Here is a 22291-nt window from a genome sequence, read left to right as displayed (position 1 = left end):
GAGCCTAAGGAATACTCATCTGTCCCTGCACCAATAGAATCTCTCACCACTCTCTCCGCATAATTTTCTGTAAGAGTCCTAGAAGAATGAGTGGACAAAACCGATGGGGATCTGGGTCTTTCAAAAAATGGTGAGAGTACTGGGTCCATCACAGAGTAGAGTTTTTGGTAATATAGCAATATTTCATTGTTCAGCAGCATCAGGGTCAGATTTAGAAACTGTCTGATCTGGTTAAGGTAGGATCAGATAATTTTGACGATCTGATCCAAAGATTTTGGATCTGACATTTTTGATTTCTTCAGATTTTTGGAAAATTCAGATGCCAATGAAGATGAAGGGTTTGGAGACAAAGAATGCACCTTAGTCTAACTTTTTGGAGATTTTTCTACCCATATAGCTTTTCAAAAAGTAGTAGGTAACATGCCTTTAAGAATAAGTTTATTTCTGCGCACTCTAGAGTCCTGGGAGTTAATGCATGGCATACGCAAGTCTTCTTATAGGTGGGGTGGTCCTAAGCAATAAATACATAAAAAAAGTGTGCATGCCTGACAAAGGCAACTTATGCGCACAGTTTTTGAAACCTGCTGGCACTTTACCCACCATTTTAAAAAGCACAGCCAAGCCCAAGAAGAGACCGAAATATAGCTCTATAACCAAAGAGATTTCTAAACAATTAATGTGCTATTTTGTTTATGTAAAAAGTAGTAAGAGAAGACGACAAAAATTACTACAAACAATAGTATTTTAAAACTATGCTAGGTAGAGGGAAAAAGAACTAACAATACGGTCAGAGCTAGTTCACAGATGGGTAACTCAGGTTTGGTAGATCTGGTGGGTGGAGAGGCACCTTGGGAATCTATATACATAATTACAGAATCTATATACACACATTAGTATGTGTGTACACACACATTTTATTTATATATATATATATATATATATATATATATATATATATATATATATATATATATATACATACATACATATACACACACACACATACATATACACACACACACACATACATACATATATATATATATATATATGGGTCTACTGCTTTTAATCGAATACCACTTATTCGAAAAAGAGCAGTAGACCACTCAGTTATGCGAAAGTGCACTTTTGCGAACACTGCTTCTACAAATGTATCGCACCACAGTGGAGAACAGTATGAAAACATTCTATGTCCTCCACTGTGGTGCAGTAGTCACGGACCTTGCTAAACTGCAGTACGTAGCCAATTCGCTGAAGAGGGTTTCGCGAAAGCGCACTTTCATATAACCCAGGGTCTACTGTGTAATTTCGAAGAAGTGTAATTTCAAAGTTATACAGTAAACCCATATATAAGGCATGGGCTTGGTTTAACAAACTTGGCATATCTGCGACCTTGTGAAAGTAAAGGCGAGCTTAAGTGTTGATTAGCAAAAATCCACGTAAGAAAAGGGTAACCTCCAGATACAGCTCTCTGTGAGCACCAGGCAGTTCCTACAATATTTCACATTACCAAGCAAACAGAAGCTGGCTACAAAAGATCTAGAGGTAGACTGGACTTCCTTGTTTGCAAAGTAGGTCAAAATACAGAGGGCAGGAATGATATACTGACCTAATTCATACGTAGACAAAGAAAAAGGTTTGGGTAAATAAACAGAACTGTAAAGGAAATCTACTAGAGGAAGCGAAAATACATCAATTATCTGAACCTACAGGAAAAATGCATCTAAATAGTCAAATCTAAAACTAGTACACAGAGCTAAAATTCAGTGCAGCAGACAAGATCTACACACTAGAGGACATTGAAGAGGTACACTATCTTACATACCAAGATCCAACAGCGGTAAACATCTCTAGTTTAAAACATTACTCAGAACAATGCGCATTTTGTATAAGAGAATGAGAGTTGAACAGTTAGTAAAAATTACACACTGAATACTGTAGACGAGTGGGCTCAGATACCACCACTTCTAAAAATGGAGGATGCCCTAGATGATGCACATTTTAGGGCTCAACTGCCATTATCAAAATGAATAAAGGTTTGCTTGGATGCCACAAAACAAGCTTTAACAAGTCAAAAGGCTCAGTTATCACACAGTGACTGCTTGTAAGACAACAAAGCACACTTCAGAGTCAGACTGGATACCACACTTATTGCTTCAGATTTAGACTTTGTCCCACATTTGCATGCAGACAAATATAGTTGGTCAGTAACTAAGCCACAGTACAAGGGAAATGCAGACTTCAAAAGCGGATGACAACAGCTATAAAGTGCTACTGTTTTTTCACAAGAAAAATTGTTAACCATTGCCATATACTCAAAATGTTTTGTAATAGGTTGATGGTGCTCCCACACCACTTCATAGTTGTTGGCATAAGCTTTCAATTTTTTATTTAAAAAAAACATAAAACGTTTACTAAAAACATTTGCACTAAAGTTTTAAGTTAGATAATGCCAGTATTTGGTATAACTGTTCCTATCTTGGGGGAAGGGGTTGAATATTTTAAGACATACAAACATTTTTAAATACACACAAAACTAATTTCTGAGGGTTTTCATTAAAACAAATAGTATTGAAAATGTGGCACAGGTTCAAGTAAAGATAAACAGAAGTATAAAACATCATCCTGTCAAACATAACTGAATGCATATATAAAAAAGTTAGATATACACAAAGGATGTACAACAGGTAGGAACAGTTTTTTTACCATAATGGCTATACTATCCATATTATCATGGAACTTAAAACGGCCTCACAGCTACAGTCAAAAAGAAAAAAAATACTGAATTATATTAAGAAATTAGAGTGCAAAACACAATGCTGCAAGATAAACAGTTAGAATAATGTGTGTGAGTGACAAAAATGATTTCAAGATGGATATTCAGCAAAATATCGGGAAAAAGGAAAAATCGGAATGATACTGCTTACTAGAGTGGCTCCAATAGTAACAGAAAAAACAGATTTCTGGTAGTAAGGGGCTATTGGCAAGGGAGGATAATTACTTTGACATGTAATTATACCTCAAAATGTGCTATCATGGAGCTTAACAAAATTTTGGAAGAAAAGTTTTTAGCAAAAAGTACTTCATAAGCGGGGAACTTGATTTGCAATAGTGAGAATGTATCAGGGGACTCAAGGGAAAACGGAGGGAGAGGCTAGATTACTGAAAAAAAATTATGACAACATTTGGTAGTAAGAACTTAAGTTACATACTCCATAAAGTTATCCTGTGGTAGTCGAGTAAATTTAACTTGTAGTTAGTACTAGGTTTATAACTTGTGTGTTGCAGGGGTTTTTTTTGGGGGGGGGTGCTAGTTTGCACTGTTTAATCTGAAAATGGCGGATTACAGTGTCTGGGATCATACTGAAGTGTCGGATGATGAGGACGAGATACTTCCAGCAGAATATCTGGTTAGGATAGGATGCATTACAGATATTTTGGAAATGTTATGAAAATTTGTATAATAGCAGAGAAATGCAGAAATCAAGAGAGCACATAATGAAATATTTAAGGAAGACAGTTATGACAAGGCTAGAAGTAGATTAGGCTCAACAATTAATAGTTAACATAGAAGGAAATAAGATAAAAATAGTTATGTATAAAATCAACCTGCAAGTCTACAGGAATAGATGGCATTCCTGGAAAAAGTTGAAGCATTAGGAAGGAAAAAAAAGTGATAATCTGGAAGACTTGTAAACAGTATTTCAACAAGAGGGGTAGTACCAACATTCTGTAAGAAAACTATGGTGGCTGTAGTACTCAATGACAGTAAAGATGCATCAGACTTGGCTTCATATAGACCCTTTTCAACTTTAAACCATGATTACAAAGTGTTTACGTCTACAGTTGCTAAAATAACAGCAAAAGCATTGCCAAAATTGACAAGTATGGCTCAGTGTGGTTTTGGGTAGGGGGCAAACACTTGACATTAACAGAACAAGGACGATCCAAAGGGAAGCAAAATGTAATGAAGTTCCATTGTTGGTGGGTCATGATGCAGGGAAAATAGTCAATAGAATATACTGGGATCTTAGGAGGAGGGCAGTGGAACCATTTGCAATTCCCCGATACAATGTTGTTGTTGTGTCATTTGGCTTAACCCGGTTAGGGGAAGCCACAGCAGAACTCCGGTCTGCTAATGTTTGGTAGTGGATTTTTAAGTGCCAAGTTGCCAGCCCTGAGGCACAACCTTCAATGAAGGCACGCCCATTCACGCATGCCTCCACACAGAAGATGTTCTAGCCGAGAATCTATCATGACAATGTCTTGCTGTGAGGCGACAACGCTAAGGCTAATTAGGAAGCACAAATTGAAGTGGGAGGGTTCATCTCTGAAAAGTTGGGTTTTAATAGAGAAACCAAGCAGGTTTGTTTGAGATTTAGAGCTACTGGCAAAGAAAATAAGGGACTCAAATGCAAAGAGTTATGCAATCAAAAATTTTAGATTTGCAGATGATAATTTGTACCTGATGAATACAGAGAAGGACATCTCAGTGTTGAGGAGTTATTGTTTTTGTGTGTTGAATCTGTTTCAAAACGTTCAAGTATTTTCAACATAAAAATACCCATATTCATGAAAACAAGATGAAATATTTAGGAGTATGGATCAAAAGGCTTCTCTTATGGCACCTAAAGATTTGCTAAAACAACTAACTGCAAGACTGGAATCTCATTTACTGATATAGATACAAAGATAAAAGAAGCAATGAAAAATGTTTTAGTCCTTTTAGTTTTATATATGATCAGGCATATTTTTTAAGCACCCAAAGAAGTTGTGGATAATAAAAGAGCTAAAGGAATTTGGGAGGGGAAAGAGGGCAAGAGTCAAGTGAGATAAGTAGATCCTTCCAAAAGTGCAAGGTGGTATACGATCAACCAATTATAAGGTGGTATACGATCAACCAATTATAAGGGATATTTCTAGAGTTACACAGTTAAGGCTCATAAGCATAACACAGACAGAAAGTTGTAATTCAAAAGGGGGAAGGGATGATAATTATGGTAAGTGGGGGAGGGGTTCAAGAAACAAGAACAGTGTGGAATTTTGGATACAGATTCTTAAAGTAGCATAAAAGTATTTTAAGAACCAGGCCAACATGAGAATGAAGAAAGCAGATGCCAACAGGAATGACTGCAAGAAGTACAGAAGAGAGACAAGAAGGGCCTGTAATTTACTAGAGAAAACTGGCAAAGGAAGCAAGGTATTAGGAGTAATTAATTTGAGAAAGAGTGGGATAAGGCCAAAACAACATTTGGACTGCAGGCTACACAAGACTACCTTCCCTTCCAGGGATTGATAATCAGATTACAGGTAAAGAGAAAGGGTTAGAGGAATCCTAAATGATCAACTTGCTGTATTAGCATTTTTAGTTGAATCTAGAGCAGAAGCTGCTGAAAAAAAAAAAAAAAAAAAAAAAAGGACAATTAAGGCATATAAAACCATTCCAAAACAACTATAATGATCACGAGTGGTTAGATAAAATTGGGAAGACAGACTGGAAAAGCAATTTATAAGGGGACAATGGGAAGACATACATGGCTCCCAAGTATGCCAAGTTCAGAAATTTTAGGATTTTTGCTTGGAAATGTCTGCACAGATGGGACATGACTTCAAAGAATTTTCATCAATTAGATGAAGTGTGAAAGTGAAGAGACGTAAATGGGAACATATGTTTTGGGAGCACTATGAGTTCAGATGTTACATATTCCTTACAGAGCTCTCAATCAAACATACCTGTGACTAAATGGATGTAACTAATAAAATTTTTGTTTTAAGCTAGGACCCAATCTAAACTGCCTAAACATAGGCCTGAAGTTTAATTCTGTTGTCTGCTCAAAAGGCAATTACTAGCGTACACCAACTGTATTTGAAGTACAAAATATTGTAAAAGAGATAAGGAACTGGAAACGAGATCTTTAGAAAAGGAATGGCGCAATTTACATAGAAATAAATGAAAATTGTGGGAACAAAACATGAAGAATAATGTTTCTGTAGAAGAGTAAGGTTAAACGGAAGGCATGAATTGAGTGATTTATGTAATGTTGGACTAAGACAGTGGTCATAAAGAAAGAAAATCTGTACTGTATCCTTGTGGGTAAAGGGAAAAATTGTCAGTATGGTTTGTTTTCTATTAAATGTATGTGTACCCATGTCTTCAGTGATACTTTAAGAAACATATTAAATAGCAGCAGCAGGAAATGCAGTGAAGCCAAGCTGGAAGCAAAACAATTCCCATTACCAAACAGCATAACTTCATCCCATTACCAAACAACTTCGTACAGTTTAATCGGAAAAGCAGTGCTACCAGCAGCTACCACCAGCAACACGGAACAGGCAAGTGATGAAGATGCGCCTACAGAATTGTTAAGCAGTTAGAGACTAAAAACAAAAGTCAACTTTAACTATGCAGCACAATATGTGCCCTGCTGCTGAACATAAACCAATATCACAAATGCGCAATCCAGTAGCAGTATTCATCAAGTCCTGATATGCACCACAGTTTGAAAGCTGCACTTAAAGTCACAGTCAGAAAAACTGTAAACTTAAATTAAGCTTGGAGCAAGCTGAATTGCCAGACCATCAGCAAGTTTCTTCTTCTCACTATAAAAGCAAAATTGTCCTAAAATTAACAAATTAGAATACAACAGAGTATTAAATGATTAGCAATAAAGTCACCTTAAGAGCATGTACATGGATTTTGTATTAAACAGCCTCCCGATGACTTTAGAAATGGCAGCAAAGTCAAATCCGGTTAAAATTGGTCAAGTCAATAGCAGTAAGCAACATAGAAATGCTGAATGGGATGATAATATTTTAGGCAACTGGATACACAACAAATTTTCCCCAAACATCTCAGACTGCTTGATTTTGAAAATCATGTTTACATTCTGTCAAAACTACAATCTTTATCAAACTGTACTAAAATACTGCTACACAAATTACATACTTAGTGATCTCTTACTCACATCCTTTATCTGTAATGCAAAAAACTTGCTACTATGGAGCAAATTGGTTTAACCAAGGAAATGATTTTTTTGAGCTATGATATACAATCGAAATTGCCTAGACATAGTAAGGCCTTGCTGAGTCTAATTATGGTAGTTGCCAAAAAAGCAACTGCTAGAAAGTGGAAATCAATGGTAAGAGATAAAGCCATTGGAATTGGGATCTTCAGAAAGGGTGGGAGTAAATTACATAGGGGAATAAAAAATGGAATCTTGGGAACAATGCATGCAGAGGAGCACTTAGGTTTAAAAGAAGGCAGGATGTGAATGAGCTATACAATGTTTAGCTGACAAAGACAAGATAAATTTAAGTGATGTATAATGTTTGTAACTACAATCATTTCAGTATGGTTCATTTACATAACTGTATGATCGCCTATGTCATACATGATAATTTAATAAAGACGTTTCCTGCTTAAAAAAAGTAACCTATTACGTACTATATTTAGTACTTGCTCTTACAGCAAGTTTACTAACACACACTTTGTTTTTGCACCATGACTTCAACATATGTACCAAATATTTTCAATCTACTAGCTTTTACTGTACATTTACATAATGACTTTGTTGCGAGTACATTTACCACTTTTTCATTTTGTTTTTATAATTTTTGGGGAAGGGCCCCGAAGCAAATGAAGAGTGGGACTAACCAGGTCAGCAAAACAAAAATGCAAAATTAATGTAAATAAAAATTAAGCCAAAGTAAAACTGAGTAACAGAACCAGTATTAATCAGTATTACAAGCAATACTGTACAAGTCAAGACACAAAATAGATGGCTAAAGTTGCAGAAAAGGTTTAAAATTTTCATTTTCAGCACAATCATCATCATGATGAAAATTACATGTAACCAAATTAAGAATGTTATGAAACAGAGCAGATGGATATGAAAAATGGTTTTGTGGGAAAATTGAAACCAAAAAAGGTCAACCTTACAAAAATGTCAATTCCATATAAAAACAGTTGCTCAGAAAACTTTTCTAGGAAAAACTCTCAACCTTACCAGATAACAATTACCAACTTACAATAGCTCAGACAAAGTCTCCTACAGCAGCAAACTTGTCACTTTGGCACAATGTCCTATCAAAAATTGGCAAATCTGACAGCTGTCGGATAAGCAAGTCACCAAATGAGTCAATATACAGGTCTCATTCAAAAATCAAAAACCATATTATGAAAGCTACAGAATAATGTAGGAGTGAATTATTTGTAATGCAACTGATGTTTTCAACATTGCCAATTTCTCTAGAAAGCCTTACTAGTCATGGTTTTGCCATTACTGCTCATGGTTATGTTGCTTGTGGAAAATCAGCCAAAAAGGTAAAGTCGCACTATAATGTGCAGGCATAAACACACACTGGCAAGAGCAATTATATGCCCCCTTGACGTACTTATTATAAAATGAGTAATTTCAATATGGTGGCAGGCACACAACTCAATATGAACAAAAATGTTGCATTTATATTTCCGCCATCCGATACAGTGAAAATAAAATAATGCGCTCATCAGAAGGGCTCACTGTTCTAGAGAACTGTTAAACAATATGTACCCAGAATTACAATGTATTTATCACCTGGTACAGCACTACATAGTGAAAGAGCTAAACTTCGTCAAAAGCAGTACAAACAACATGCCACAATTCAAAATATTTTTTACTCAAGAACAGCAAGATTTGTTTTTGTACATCTATAACTTGCTCTCAATTTCAATCCTATACAAACTCTGCTTAGAGAGACATCTTTATTTTTATAAACATAATGCACTAACAAAAGCTCTTTTTTGAAACAATTTGGAAAAACATAACAGCAAGTACAACAGACACAACAAGGCCTACTGTAAATCAAATCTACAACTACTATTGTAAAGTAAAAAAGCAATAATGCCAAGCTATACTCAAAACTGCCTGCAACGATAAAGCATAATCTTGTAACGCCACCTGCAATTTCTTACTTTCCTCAAGATCCATACTTACTGAAAATTCTTATTAGAAAACAAAATTCCATCTCTTAAGGACAGCTACCAAACAGATACAGCCTGAACAGTTTGTAACAGCAGCAAATATAAGAAACAAAACATTAAGTAAACATGTAGCACAAAAATTAGACATTTAATTAAGCATTTACAATAAGCAAGAATTAAATCTTACTGTGTAACATTAAAAAGTGAAATTAGCTAGGCACTCAAAAATTATTCTTCAGTCTTCACTCATAACAGAAAAAGAAATACTATATATAGATGTGTGTGTGTATATATATATATATATACACACACACATATATATATATATATATATATATATATATATATATATATATATATACACACACATACACACACATACACACACAACTAAATAAATAAATAAATATGCACACTTGTATACACATACATTTACAAGCTTATTATATTGGCAAGGTATTCAAATGCCATTGGTGGCGGCCACGGTATACATGGTTTACGAACAGCCAGCTCTGTGATAGCAAGGAAAGTTTCAAATGTTCAGTACTATTACTAGATAAACATACATTTTTCTCCCCATTTTCACGAGACTTAAGACTCCCAAAATGACAATTACTTTCAGAATACTTAGGACCCGGCAACGTTCCCAGAATGATTAAAATGCTGCAGCTATGGTCCCTGCAGGACATTCACTGAGATAACTTAATAGAAAAAAAAAATTAAGCATCGTTACATTTGCCAGCTGAGAAAGTCTAAAAAGGAGATAATTTTCATAAGTGACTCTAGTAAACATAAAATCTGTGCTGCCAACAACAATCTACGTAAAATCTAGAAAGCAATGCAAGAATTAATACACAGAAGTATTTCGGACATTAGTACAGGTAAGCAGTTACACCAAATATTAAAAGTATATTAAAAAATATGTTTCAAGATCACAGAAAAAAATAGAAGGAATAGCAAAGTATACATTGCAAGTTTAAAAATAAAATTGGTACAAATTATAAAAAAAGTAGTTAACATGTACACTACCCAAAAGAACAAATATGCAAGTAATGCAAAAATGAGCAGAAAAAAAAAAAAAAAAAAAAAGAGAGGGCATCTCATGCACTAGACAAGAAGTAAAACAGAATGAAAAAAAAATAGCCAGGAGGATACAGGTGTAAAGCCAGTTGGCATTCAGATAATCTTTCAGGGTAGTTTTAAATGGGGACAGGTTTGGAATATTTAAGATGTGCTGAGGAAGACTGTTCCAGTCCTTCGTAATTTTATAGGAGTAGAGGGAGATGCCATGATAGTTGTGAAACAGGGATACTTTTAGCATTATTTTACTGGATGACCTTAGGACCCCTCAGCTAGTGATAGACTGTAATAGGTTTGAAACAGCTGGACAGTCCATGAGGTTGTAAACGACTTTATGGGCAACTGAGAGCTGTTTTAGCACCAACCAGTTGGGAAGTTCCAACCAGTTGAGTTGTCAGAGAACTGAACAGTGGTGCATTCTATGGGGTTGATTGGTGGCAAACTTGGCAATTTTGTTATAGCAGGATTCTAGTTTATGTCAGCTTTGGATAGACTTGTAAGGATCGGAGAGCAGTAGATGAGGGTGGTTAGCAAGTGAGATCTAGCCGTGGCAAGTCAAGCTTGTTGTGTAAGATAAGGCTTAACCATGTACAGTGCACTAAGTTTGGAATTAACTGACTGTAAGACATATGTGTTTATCATATTTTAGAATATCATCTAACAAAAAGTCATATTAAAAGCAGGGGGCCATTGTCATTACCGAAGAACAACAAACATGCTGGAAAATAGTTTTGCTATTTATCTAAAGCCACAAGAAACATTAGTGCAACAGACACATGCATCATGCAACAAAAAGCTGCATTAGAATCTAATAAAAAAAGTCACGAAACTTAAAAAAAAATGTAGACTAACTCCAAACAAATCAATCTCAACAAAACATACCCTTTCTTCACATTACCCAATGATCGCCAACTGTTAAAATCTCCAAAAACAAATGTTTCAAAGACCACATGTGGAGGAAATGCAAAAGGAAAACAGTTCATACCTTCTGATGTTTCTCATGCAAGACCAACCACCACAAAAATCCACAAAATCCATGCACACCACGTAAAACCCACCTGTTGTTGACATCCTATCCTTAACACTAAAATTTAAACGTGTGCTTTACATGATGCTCCATTAAAACATGTATTGCTTTAACTCTTTTAAACAATGAATATTTACGTTTTAAAACCCATGCGTTGCTCAGATCACTAAAGAACTACGATCACCGTCCACTTGCAAAGCTAAGTTCTAGACTTAACATGTCATCATGATTTTTCAACCTAACATTAACATGCATTACCACAGCAACACACACCTCCAACTGACCACGTTCAGCTTGTTTTACAAAACAAAGCACTCCATGAAGAAGTGACTTGTCATACACCACCTGTCAAAGAAAAAGTAGCGACATCGTCAATGATTAAGGACCTCATTAACCTGTTGACGTTTTCCCACAACTACAAGTCCTGCCTGTTGTCAGCATCTTCTATTATTATCAAAGGAGGAAACTGGACCGATTACTCCCACTGAAAACCACAAGGTCTCCCTAAACATTTCACAAAAACATAACATGCTATGATTCAGCAGTAACAGCCAAAGCAACACCATTGGGGAAACCAAGTAGCAACTTAGAGCTACATTCAATGAGAAAAAACATTTATTTTTAATCCTCCCCACTGTTGTGGCTTTGCAAAGTACTAATCAGAGAGTGGCACAGCCACACAAGTCACTAGTCTCCACCTGCGATGATTAGTTCTGCATTTCTTACCTAAATGAAGATCCCCGTTGTTAGACCCAGGGACAGGTACACTGAGCTGCCTTTCAGGCTCTGGTAAACACCGCCTACAAAAAGAATGAAGACACGGCAAAAGCTTGGGTTCTGAATCGCGGGTCTGCAAGCTCTGTCTACACACGGCGCACGTATCCAGCAAGTTCACGACAGTAGGGGTTGCTGCTGTAGAAGAAGCTGGACTTTCCTGCGGCGTTTTTTCAGCATTTTCCACTACTTCCTCAACTACATGAGACTCGGGAGGAACACCACCGTTACTACTACTGCTTAAAGAGGTTTCCGTCTCCCCACCGCCTTTGTTTTCCGCCATGTTTTCCTCTTTGAACCCCGACTGACCGTTTGACGCCGCCACTAGCGGCCACACGTTCTAGACCCACACGCTGTACGTGATGATGAAGAACGCGCGCTGTTTAGATCGCACGAGATTTGTATAATCGCGAAGAGTTGTATTATTCTTTTTATTTGTTTGATGTAATGGTATATATGTGTGTGTATGTATATTTATATATATATATATATATATATATATATATATATATATATATCGTATTGCATTGCAAACGGAAAAGGTTTAAGAATTTACCTTGGTTAAGTTGGTGAATTGCTCCTAGGAATATTTGAGAAAAAGAAAACACATATGCGGTACTTCTGTTAGTTACCTATGCTACAGAATGTTATGTATTTATTAATGTGCTTGTTTTTTTCTATAACTGTAACAACTAAAATAGTTACTAAAAATATTCTCCCCAGTTTAGAAGATAATTTGGTGTGCTGTACAATTTTTGTTTACAAATACATTATGTTGTTTTGGGTCATTGAACTGCGGAAAACTAATGCAGGTGAGCGTGTTTATACAAACAGAAGAAAAAAAAAACTGAACTGTTAGGAAGAAAGTATTAGTGAAAACCTCGAGGTGCATAAAGTGCCACGATTATGCTCCATTTTTTTATACGTGGAAGGCAAGATTCACTTCGGGAGTGGAGTAAATTGCAATGACTAGAACATGCGTCAATGCATTTCTTTTTTCTGATTATGAACAAAATTCGGTGTCAGAAAGAAACGATATCAATAAATTTGACCTCAGGAGCTGGATGTCCATGTCAAAAACACAGCACATATGTAGTTGTGTGTGTTTAAAAAAACTCATAATTATTTCTAGTACGTGGACTTTTAGCTGCACCAATGTACTCCAAGCTATTAAGGGGTGGGGTTATAAGAGTGCACATTTTTTTTTTACACCTTTGTAAGTTGCTGTTACCGGGTGGTGTTCTGTTGTGCATTCTATGCATGGTGCAGTTTGAGAGTAGGACATAAAACTTGATACTAACTTCTGCCGTCGGGGAGCTGTGTTCGCAAAGTTATATTTTCTCGCAGTTTTGTAGCATAATCAGCACATTTTATGTACTACAGGTTGGTTTGTATGTCAGATGGGTTTCAGCTTTTAAAAATTGTGCCCCAATTCCTCTAAAGTGGGTGGAGAAGGAATAATTTATCTGGTACTGTTTTTTTTTTCACATGAATGGCATAGCCAAGCAAACACAGTATGACATATTAAGACAACACTGGTACACTTGTTTATCCTGCCCTAATCTTGTAATACCATGAAGCAGCAACTAGCTAGGTGTGTGTGTGTGTGTGTATATGTATGTATGTATGTATATATATAGAGAGAGAGAGAGCTTTGTTGTAAGTGGTGTTGGGAGGAGACAGAAAAAGACAATGGGAATAAAACATGAACTTTTCTGGTTACACACTGGATTGAGTCTTTGTTAGTGTGTAACCTTTATGTTTTCATCTGGTAAAAGGGCAGACCACGTACGGGTAGTTTTTAGGTGTTTAGAATGGAGGAACACAATGAGAAAAGAATAGCTTAACTAGAAACCGTGCAGTATAGTTAAAATCAGTTTAGATACAGAACAGAGAACTTGCGAATTAGGACAACTTTAAGAAGAGTGGTATTTCACCCAGCAGGGATGACCACCTTATAATACTTTTTAACTATTAACAGGGTAGAGTAACCACTTTACAATATTCTTAAAAGTACAATCTGCTGGGTTTGCAGTGAAGAATCTGACACAGTCAGTGAAGAATCTGACCAGTAATCCATGGTTATACAGCATGAAAGCAAACAGTTTTTCTTTTTTTTTTTAATAAGCAGATAGTGAGAATACTGAAATGTAGCCACAGGAAGCAACATGATGTGATTTGTTCGGGTCATTGTGGGCTGTGGCCGAAGCTAAACTGCTTAACATTTCCAGTTAAGTAGCCACCATTTGTTGCACTTCAGTGTGACAGCAGGAAGCAGAATTTGTGCATGTACAGGATGGAAGTGGCACCAGATTAGATGAGGAGCAGTGTGGAGTATTTTTAATTTTTCAGTGCTTTTATCACATTTGACTGATGATGAAGGGTCCACTGTTTTGCAGAGTGAATTTCTCAGAGGGCTACTTTAAAGAAAACGTAATCCATCTTTGTATGTTGATGCAATCTACAGGAATTAGTAAGGTAAGGGAATAAGGCAGGATTAGAGTCATCCCTTTATTAGAATGCTATGGTGAGGCATGGCCCATTTTTAAATAAGTGAACTTTGAGGCACCACAGTGGCTGTGATTTACAAGATGTAAAGTGCAGTTACATCACAAATTAAAGTTAATACAAATCTTCTGCCCTGTGTGGCAGTTCAGATCAGAGAGTTAAGTGTAAGAGCGGTTACGTTTTGTCCTATAGTACATAGTCTGATTCCCTCAGTACACACTTGTAAGCTATAACACTCGAAGTAAGTGGCTTAACAGATCACCCCTTAAAGTGGACTCTTCTATGTAGTGGATTTATCCAGTTAACAAAAATGCTGTCATGTGTCTAAAAACAGCAGGACTGTAAATTAATTGGTTAAATGTGTTGTTCCCAACCATCTGAGGGCTTTATATGTAATACCTTGGTCATATTGTAACAACATAAACTTAGATAAATGTTTGTAAATATAATATTCATTATAAATCAGTTCATAGGTGGCTACTGGCCTATTGACCTGAAGGCCTTTATAAGCTTAGCCATGTCTGCTCAATATAATACTAAAGAAACCCAATATAAAGGATCTTGCCAAAAGTCGAGATATTTGTTAGCAATGACTGCCCATATCTAGGACGATCAGGTGAAATACCCAGCAGAAATTTATAGTTTCCCATCCATTCTTCCAAGCTATGCTTAAACAGGGTCATAGAGGGGCTTTGATGTGAACTGGTGGCCTATTCCAGAAGAATGGCAACCTCTGAGAAATGTATCTGTTTTGTCAGCAGGTCCTGTTTATGTTACATGCCAGGTTAATGTCCCTGGAGTGGGTGACCCTATTCCCATTTAACTTGGAGATGTGCTGCATTTCCATTGGGTTTGGATCCAAGATTACTCTGTAGGCTAGGCACAAGTCTTCTGTAAGTAGTCCGTACAGTAGTGAGTACAGTAACTTCAGTCTGTCAATGTATGAGGTGCTGGAGACCCTGAATTTTCATGGTTAGAAATATCTGAGGTGTCAAGTTGCTGCAGGCACCTGGTAAGGTACATACCAAAGGGAGTATTGTACTGCATTACTGGCCTAATGAGCGTAGAGTACAGGGGTTTTATGACCTCTTTCACTATTGAGGAAATGCCTTTGCTAATGAGGTGTGTGATGTAGAATGCCTTCCTTGCCACAGTAGACACATGGTGGTCAAAGTTTAGGTTCCAGTCAACTTGTGTTCCCAAGTTTCTCATTACTGATTAGGGTATTATTATTTATATGATAGTCTTCAGGGATATCGTTTCTACCAAAGGGGATAATAATGCATTTTTTGCACTGAGTTTGGCTTTGGCACCAATCACTGGTTTATACAAGTCCCTCTTGAAGTATACTGACATAATTTGGGGACACAGTGATTGCACCTAATTTGCAGTCATCAGCAGACTTAGCCACTGCCCTTCTGTTTTGGCCTGAACTTCTGAGAAGTGTATTCCAAACAATGGGCGCAGCACTGACCCCTGTGGAACCTCAGTGGTGACAGGTCTGCTGGTTGAGGTAAAGTCCCCAACTCTGATTGTGTGTGATCTGTTGGTGAGCCAGTTAGCAACCTACCTGACAACGTAAGGGTTGCTATTCAACTGGGAGAGTTTATCAATGATACCCGAATGTGTGATTGTGTTGAAGGCCTTAGCTACATCAAGGTAGGCTGTATACACATATATGCCTTCATCTGTAGCTCTGATGACGTCTTTGAAGAAGTCTGCCAGGTGCTGTGTTGGATCAAGGGTTTGGAAATCACCTATATCCTTAATTAAAAGGTCCATGATGATTCGTTCCATGGCCTTACACATAAGGCTGGTTAAGCTTATGAGTCTGTAATTCCCAGGGTCTGTTGGTGTACCCCCTTTATGAAGGGGGATGACAGTTGCTGTTTTCCATTCAGCAGGGACAAAATCAGTATTCAGGCTATGGTTGAAAAGGGTACCTAATGGAATTACTATCTCGGGTTACATTTATGTAAGTGTTTGTACAGAGCGTTTGTGTTACCTTAGTATAATTGTCAGTGCCATCTGTGGGAACAGGAGTTTGGAAATGATATATGCCATCCCTAAGAAGGGAATAATTAGCTTTGGTGACATTTTTTAGCCTGATTTCACTTGAGGGGTTCAGGCATTATAGCTACTTCAAATGTGACTGCTTTGTGGTCAGATTTAACCAGTGAGGGTCCAGTACTTCTGGTGGTGCAGTGGTTATCCATGTTGGTGAAGGCCAGGTTGAAAATATTTGAGCCCCTTATGGGGTTGCATACTATTTGTTCCAGGGCATTAGTGTTAACAAAGTCCAGGAACCTTTGTGCAAGCATGTTGGTACTTGTAGGTTTCCCAGTCAGGCAGTGCATATGTGAAAACATGTAAAGTCAGTGCACTAAAAGGAGCTTTAGGGACTGTGATGTAATATGTTAAAGCAAAACACTGCAATGTGGGATACCTAGAGGTAGACAAAAATCGGGTTCCTTTCAGAAGACTGAAGACGCATTTTGTCAAATGCGTCTTGGTTGAACTTCAGATGTTGAAAATGCAAAATGACGAAGTGGCATATTAGAGAATTCTTTCCCTGGGAAAGAAGTCGTTTGGCTGCTTCCGTCACTTTGCTGTTTTTGGCACTGTAGTGCAATATCTGAGTTGGTATATTTAAGTAGAGGGGTGTGGGGGGCACAGCCCCCCACTTTATGTAATGTTTGAATGTGTTTTTTTTTTTTTTTTTTTTTTGGGAACAGCGATTTTTTTTTTTCTCCTGGGGGAAAAAAAAATCACTGTTCTGGTAGTTCAATGTGTTGTGAATTCGAACTTTTGAGTTTGATATAACAACATTCAGTCATTTGATCGTTCGTTGTTATAATATAGACCCAAAAAATCAAGACACCAGACCCCATGTGGGCAGACCCTGGAATTGCATTAAAAAAAGTATGTGTAGTCCAAAAGTGGTGTTAAAATGTAGGAAACATCAAGACTTGATAAAATAAACATGTTTTTTTTTCAGCTTGTTGGTGTGGTTCTCCTTGAATAAGACTTCTCTTAATCTAGTATAGATTTAAAAAAAGAAAATTTTCCTTATTAATTTCTCAAGTTAATTCTTAAATAAGTAGGTAGACATTTGCATTTGTAGGACAGTAAAACTATAGATAAAGATAAACAGTTGTTTGCTAGAACATGCAAAAATACACATTACTGTGTGTGTTTAGGATACTCGGCAAGTAAAGGATCCTAATTAAAAATGTTTTGCAAGTTTTTTTTACATTTGCATCCTTTGGAATTAGTCACCTTGTCTTACATAATAAAATTCAGCCTGTAACGTGTGTTTAAAGCTAATATGTTAGTAAACTATTTGTATGTGTTTAACATCTTGTATAACTATGGGTGGCCTAACGGTTAAAGTGTTTGCCTTACAAACACAAAGTGTGGGGTTTGAGTCTCACAAGGGATAATTGGCTAGGCTTAAAATGGCTTGCAAGGGCAGTTAGCTTAGTACTAATCTATGAACCTATAAAGAACCAGTCAGCTTGGTATAAAAAGGACATCAGCACTAGAAGCAGGTAATGGACAACTTTAGGGAAACTTTCCCTCTTGCAAAGGGCAACAGTTAATACACACTAGTATATTGTGTGATACATTTTCAAATATGCTGAAATTATTGCTACTGTAAGTCCTACAGTTTCATGTGTGTTTTCACAATTAAGGTAAAAAATAAAGTATAAGAAATTACAATTTGTAGTTTAAATATTATTCTGAAATTCCCTTGAGGGGGAGTGAGAAGAAACAATGAGAGATCAACTAACAATGGAATACTTTACATTATTTAAAGAACGGGCATGCATACCCACATTTTCTTAGCTTTACTGATTTTCTTTATCAGAATAAACCTGATGAAGAGCACATGTATTCTTATGAGGTCTGTTACATCAAACTTCTAGTTTGCAAGCCAGAGCTGTGAGTTTTAATGCTCAGGGGTTATGTATGAGCAGGGAACTAGCTAGTAATGGACTATATAAAAGGTGATCGCACAAGATTATGACTGAATATTACCTGATAGGTTAAATTAAGACTTTTATTAAGATTCCAGTCCCATCTTAAGACAACTATTTTTTTTCTTTAGTTTTTTAATTTTATATTTGTTAACCGGGAAAGTCCGACTGGATATAGGTCCATTTTCAGCTAAGGCCCGGGGAGAAAAGCTCCAGACATACATAACAAATATAAATACAGTGAAATTATTGCAGTGAATAATCACAAAATGGACATTTGTTCAGCAATATATGCACACATGTTCAAGATTTTCTAAAATACACACAGGAAATAGATGGAAATTATTAACTGAATAGGAAATAGAGATTACAACTGATAAGGGAAATCACATGCATTTATAGTGGTTAGCATACATAGTTGAGACGAGATATCATCCTTACTTTACTACTTTCCAGTAGGTGAGAGACATATACTCAGTTCTAAATAGTTAGAGAATCAGAGTTTCATTCTTGTAATAAGGTTATCGTTTATAGTTGATGTTTGAGTGGGGGTTAGTTAGGGTTTGTACAGGGACAAAGCCAATGCATTTTTAGGTGTTTCTTAAGGGATATTTTGAATTGGGATAAGGTGGGAACTGTAGTAAGTTCTGCAGGAAGAAAGTTCCAGATTTTACCAGCAGAGTTGGAGAATAATGATTCACCAGTTGAATTGTTGGCTTTAACAGTTTGTACTAGCAATCTGTTGGAAGAGCAGAGAGCTTTTAGGTTACTGTAGAGGGTGATAATATTTTTCAGTATGGGTGTACTGTCTGGTTGGTAGAGAATTTTGTGAACTATAAGTTGGTTATACTGAAGTTGTTAGGGTAGTTCTAGCCAGTCTAACGATTTAAGGTTTTGACAGTGATGGGTTCTATAAGCTGATCCTGTGGCAAATCTGGCAATGTTATTGCAGCAGCTAGTTAATTTATTGAGGTCTGATTTGCTTAGGTTTACGAAGATGGGCGAGGCATAAAGAAGGTTTGATAGCAAATGTGTACGGGCAATCACAGTCCTAGCAGACGGGGTTAGGAATTGTTTAATCTTGTATAAAGAGCCTAGTTTCTCATTAACTGTTTTAATAGTTTTGTCGATGTGAGCATCAAACTTAAGGTTGTTGTTGATGATTACTCCCAGTAGTTTAGTACAAGGTTCTGGGGAAATTATGGTGCCATTGTTAGACGTTATGGTGAGAGGTGGTAAGGGGACCTTGCAAGTGGGGGAAAAGAGTAACAGTTTGGTTTTATTTGGGTTCAATAGTAGACGGCGACCAGTGAGCCAGTTCTCTACTCTGTTGAAAGTGATTTGGGATAAAGATTGTAAGTCTGTGGGGGAGGTGGCAGAGCAGATTAGGGTGGAGTCATCTGTGACTGAATACATATTGCTTCTGGGATGACTTTGGCTGGGGGACTCCAATGGTGATTGGTAAAAGGGAAGAAAAGTTATCTTTCCATAGTACAGCTTGTTGTCTGCCACTTAGATAAGAATGAAACCAGCTAATTGCTAGGTTATCTATGGAGAGTGATTTTAGTGTCTCTAAGAGTAGCTGGTGGTTTACCATGTCAGATGCCTTGCATAGGTCTAGGAAGAGGGCTGAAGAGAGCTTGTTGTTGTTATGGTTTTGATTTATTGTGTGAGAGAAGGGCTGAGGTTGTACTATGGCAAGGTCTAAATCCGTGCTGGGAGGGGGCTAGGAGATTGTTCTGATTAAGATAGGCTAGAAATTGCTTATGGATACATTTTTCCTTATTTTAGCCAAGGGTGACAGGATTGCTATAGGCCTGTAATTTGAGAGTTCAGTGGAATTTCCCTATTTATGAAGAGGAGTAATGTGGGTGATTTTCCAGATGGAGGGGATATAAGCTTCGAGAATAGTTCTATTGATTAATATTCAAATGGGGTATGCTATTTCATTAGCATCTTTTTGGAGATACTCTGCGGGTAGTAGGTCTGCTGAAAGGGTGGTGGGTTTCAGTTTCTTAAGTAGGGACTTAATAAAAGATGTTGGTACTGGGTCAAACTTGAAGGGGGTGTTATTATGGGGTGCGGGATTGGTAGAACTTGGGATATTGGGAGATAGTTTGTTGGCAAGGGATTGCACGGTTTCTGTAAAGAAAGTGTTAAAGTTGTTAGCAACAATTTTAGGAGGTGTTTGGAGGGTAGTCAAGGGGGCAGGGGTAGTTGATTGACCTGGGTGGGGAAGTTTATTTATGCCTGACCAGAATTTTTGTGGTTGATTTTGGTGCTTTTGTTGCAGATTACAGTAGTAGCTTTTTTTGTCTAGCATAATGGACTTCTTTGTATCACTTCTTAACTGTTTATATGAGGTGGTCTTTTGGGGATTTAGTGGTTCTCCAGGAGGCCCACGCTTTGTTTCTGCAAATAATTTTTTGTCTCCTATCATTAGACAGCCATGGTGCTACTTTGTTAATGGTTCATATAGTACATTTGGGAGCATGGTTATCCAAGATAGCAAGAAATTTAGAGTTAAAGTATGAAACAGCTTCATCTAGTGGAAGCAGTTTTAGGTCAGTCCAGTCACATGAGTTAAGTTAATTTTGGAAGTTAGTCTGAATAAAGTTCTTATTACTCCTAATGGTTTTGAAGGTAGATTGTTGAGGGATGTCATTTCTTTTCCTGTATATAGGTGAGGAAGTGGTCACTGATGTCCTCGGGTAGGGTGCCTGCTTTATATATATATGGGGATGGTTGTTTATTAGTATCCAGTCTAGGATACTTTCCTTATTGTTGGGCTTATTGATTCTGGTAGGGGAAGATATGATCTGGGTGAAGTCATGCAAATTTATATGGGTGGAGGGGAAGTCTGAAGAGCAGGTGTTCCATTCGATATTGAAGTCCCCAAGGAATAATAGTTTCTTGGGGGCAGTTGGTGGTCAGCCATTGGAGGATACCCTCCAAGGTATTTGTGTTTTTACCTGGGGGAATATAGATACATGCAATGTTTATAGATTTGTGTTTGTTGATTTGGACCTTAGTGATGAGTATTTCTGCATTTTCGGTTATCAAGGCATGTGGAGTACTAGTTTTGGTTACTTCTGGTGTGGATTTATATAAGTTGGCTACCACCTCCTCTTTTCCTAGAGATGCGATCAAGTCTTAATATATTGTAACCTGGGGGTATAACCTCATTATCAGAGGTAGTAGGTTTGAGCCAGGTTTCTGAAAGGCTTAGTACATCAGGGGGGTGCACGTCCAAGAGGGCATGTAAGTAGTGAATTTTCTTGTTTATACTTCTAATGTTTAGGTGACACACTAGGAGTGAGTAGGAGGACTTATTTGAGTTTCGCAGGCTAGTAAGGGTGTTATTTGTGGGGTTGGTAGCAACAGGTGGGGTTGGGCCTGGGTTAGGGTGGATGTCGCCACCCACTATGAGGTTAGGTAGTATTCTAATAGCAAGTCTCTGGAGTTTTAATAAGAGTTTGTGATAGTATTTAGTTCTAGGGTTAATATATGTGGCTTGAATGGGATGTTGAGTTTTTGCATTAGAAGAGTTTAATGAGAAGTGGGTTAGTAATTGGTTAAGGTTATTTATTGGATTAGGTGCGCTGGTTTTGGATCTGGGGTAGTGAGAGCCTGGGAGATCTTGAAATTCATAGGCTGTGAGAAGATAAATAGTGAGCAGTGGTGGTATTAGCCAGAAAAATGGCTTTGATGTAGTAGTAGTGGTGAAGATCTGTGGAGGCATTGTGTTGAAATTTTAGTATGGCTTGTTTATAACTAGAGATGGGAGGGTTATTAATTAGTGTGGGGTTAGAGGCTGGGAGCTTTGACTGTCTTAAGAACACTGACAGATTTCATACCTGTGTAAATGAGAAAATTGTGATGGCAAGAGTAATTTACAAGATTTGACCCCTTACCAGTGTATCTGGATATGTGTAAGAAACAAGATTTAATATTAAACTT

The 22291-nt window shown here is 37.2% G+C and overlaps 1 protein-coding gene across 1 annotated transcript in view; it reads right to left on the bottom strand.

The window, feature by feature from the left end:
• Positions 1-12199, bottom strand: part of TRIM33 (tripartite motif containing 33) — a gene marked incomplete in the record, with an annotated part of 2559229 nt that extends 2547030 nt beyond the window's left edge. The window contains 1 exon segment of the mRNA XM_044076157.1: positions 11796-12199. Coding sequence (XP_043932092.1) covers positions 11796-12126 — 331 coding nt within the window.
• Positions 12200-22291: the final 10092 nt, after the last annotated feature.

The sequence above is a fragment of the Protopterus annectens genome, chromosome 7.part0 (genome assembly GCF_019279795.1).
Source record: "Protopterus annectens isolate FY-2018-M chromosome 7.part0, PAN1.0, whole genome shotgun sequence".
Lineage (NCBI taxonomy): Eukaryota > Metazoa > Chordata > Ceratodontiformes > Protopteridae > Protopterus > Protopterus annectens.
The sequence above is the reverse complement of the archived record's forward strand: the minus strand, read 5'-3'. Positions and strand labels throughout refer to the sequence as shown.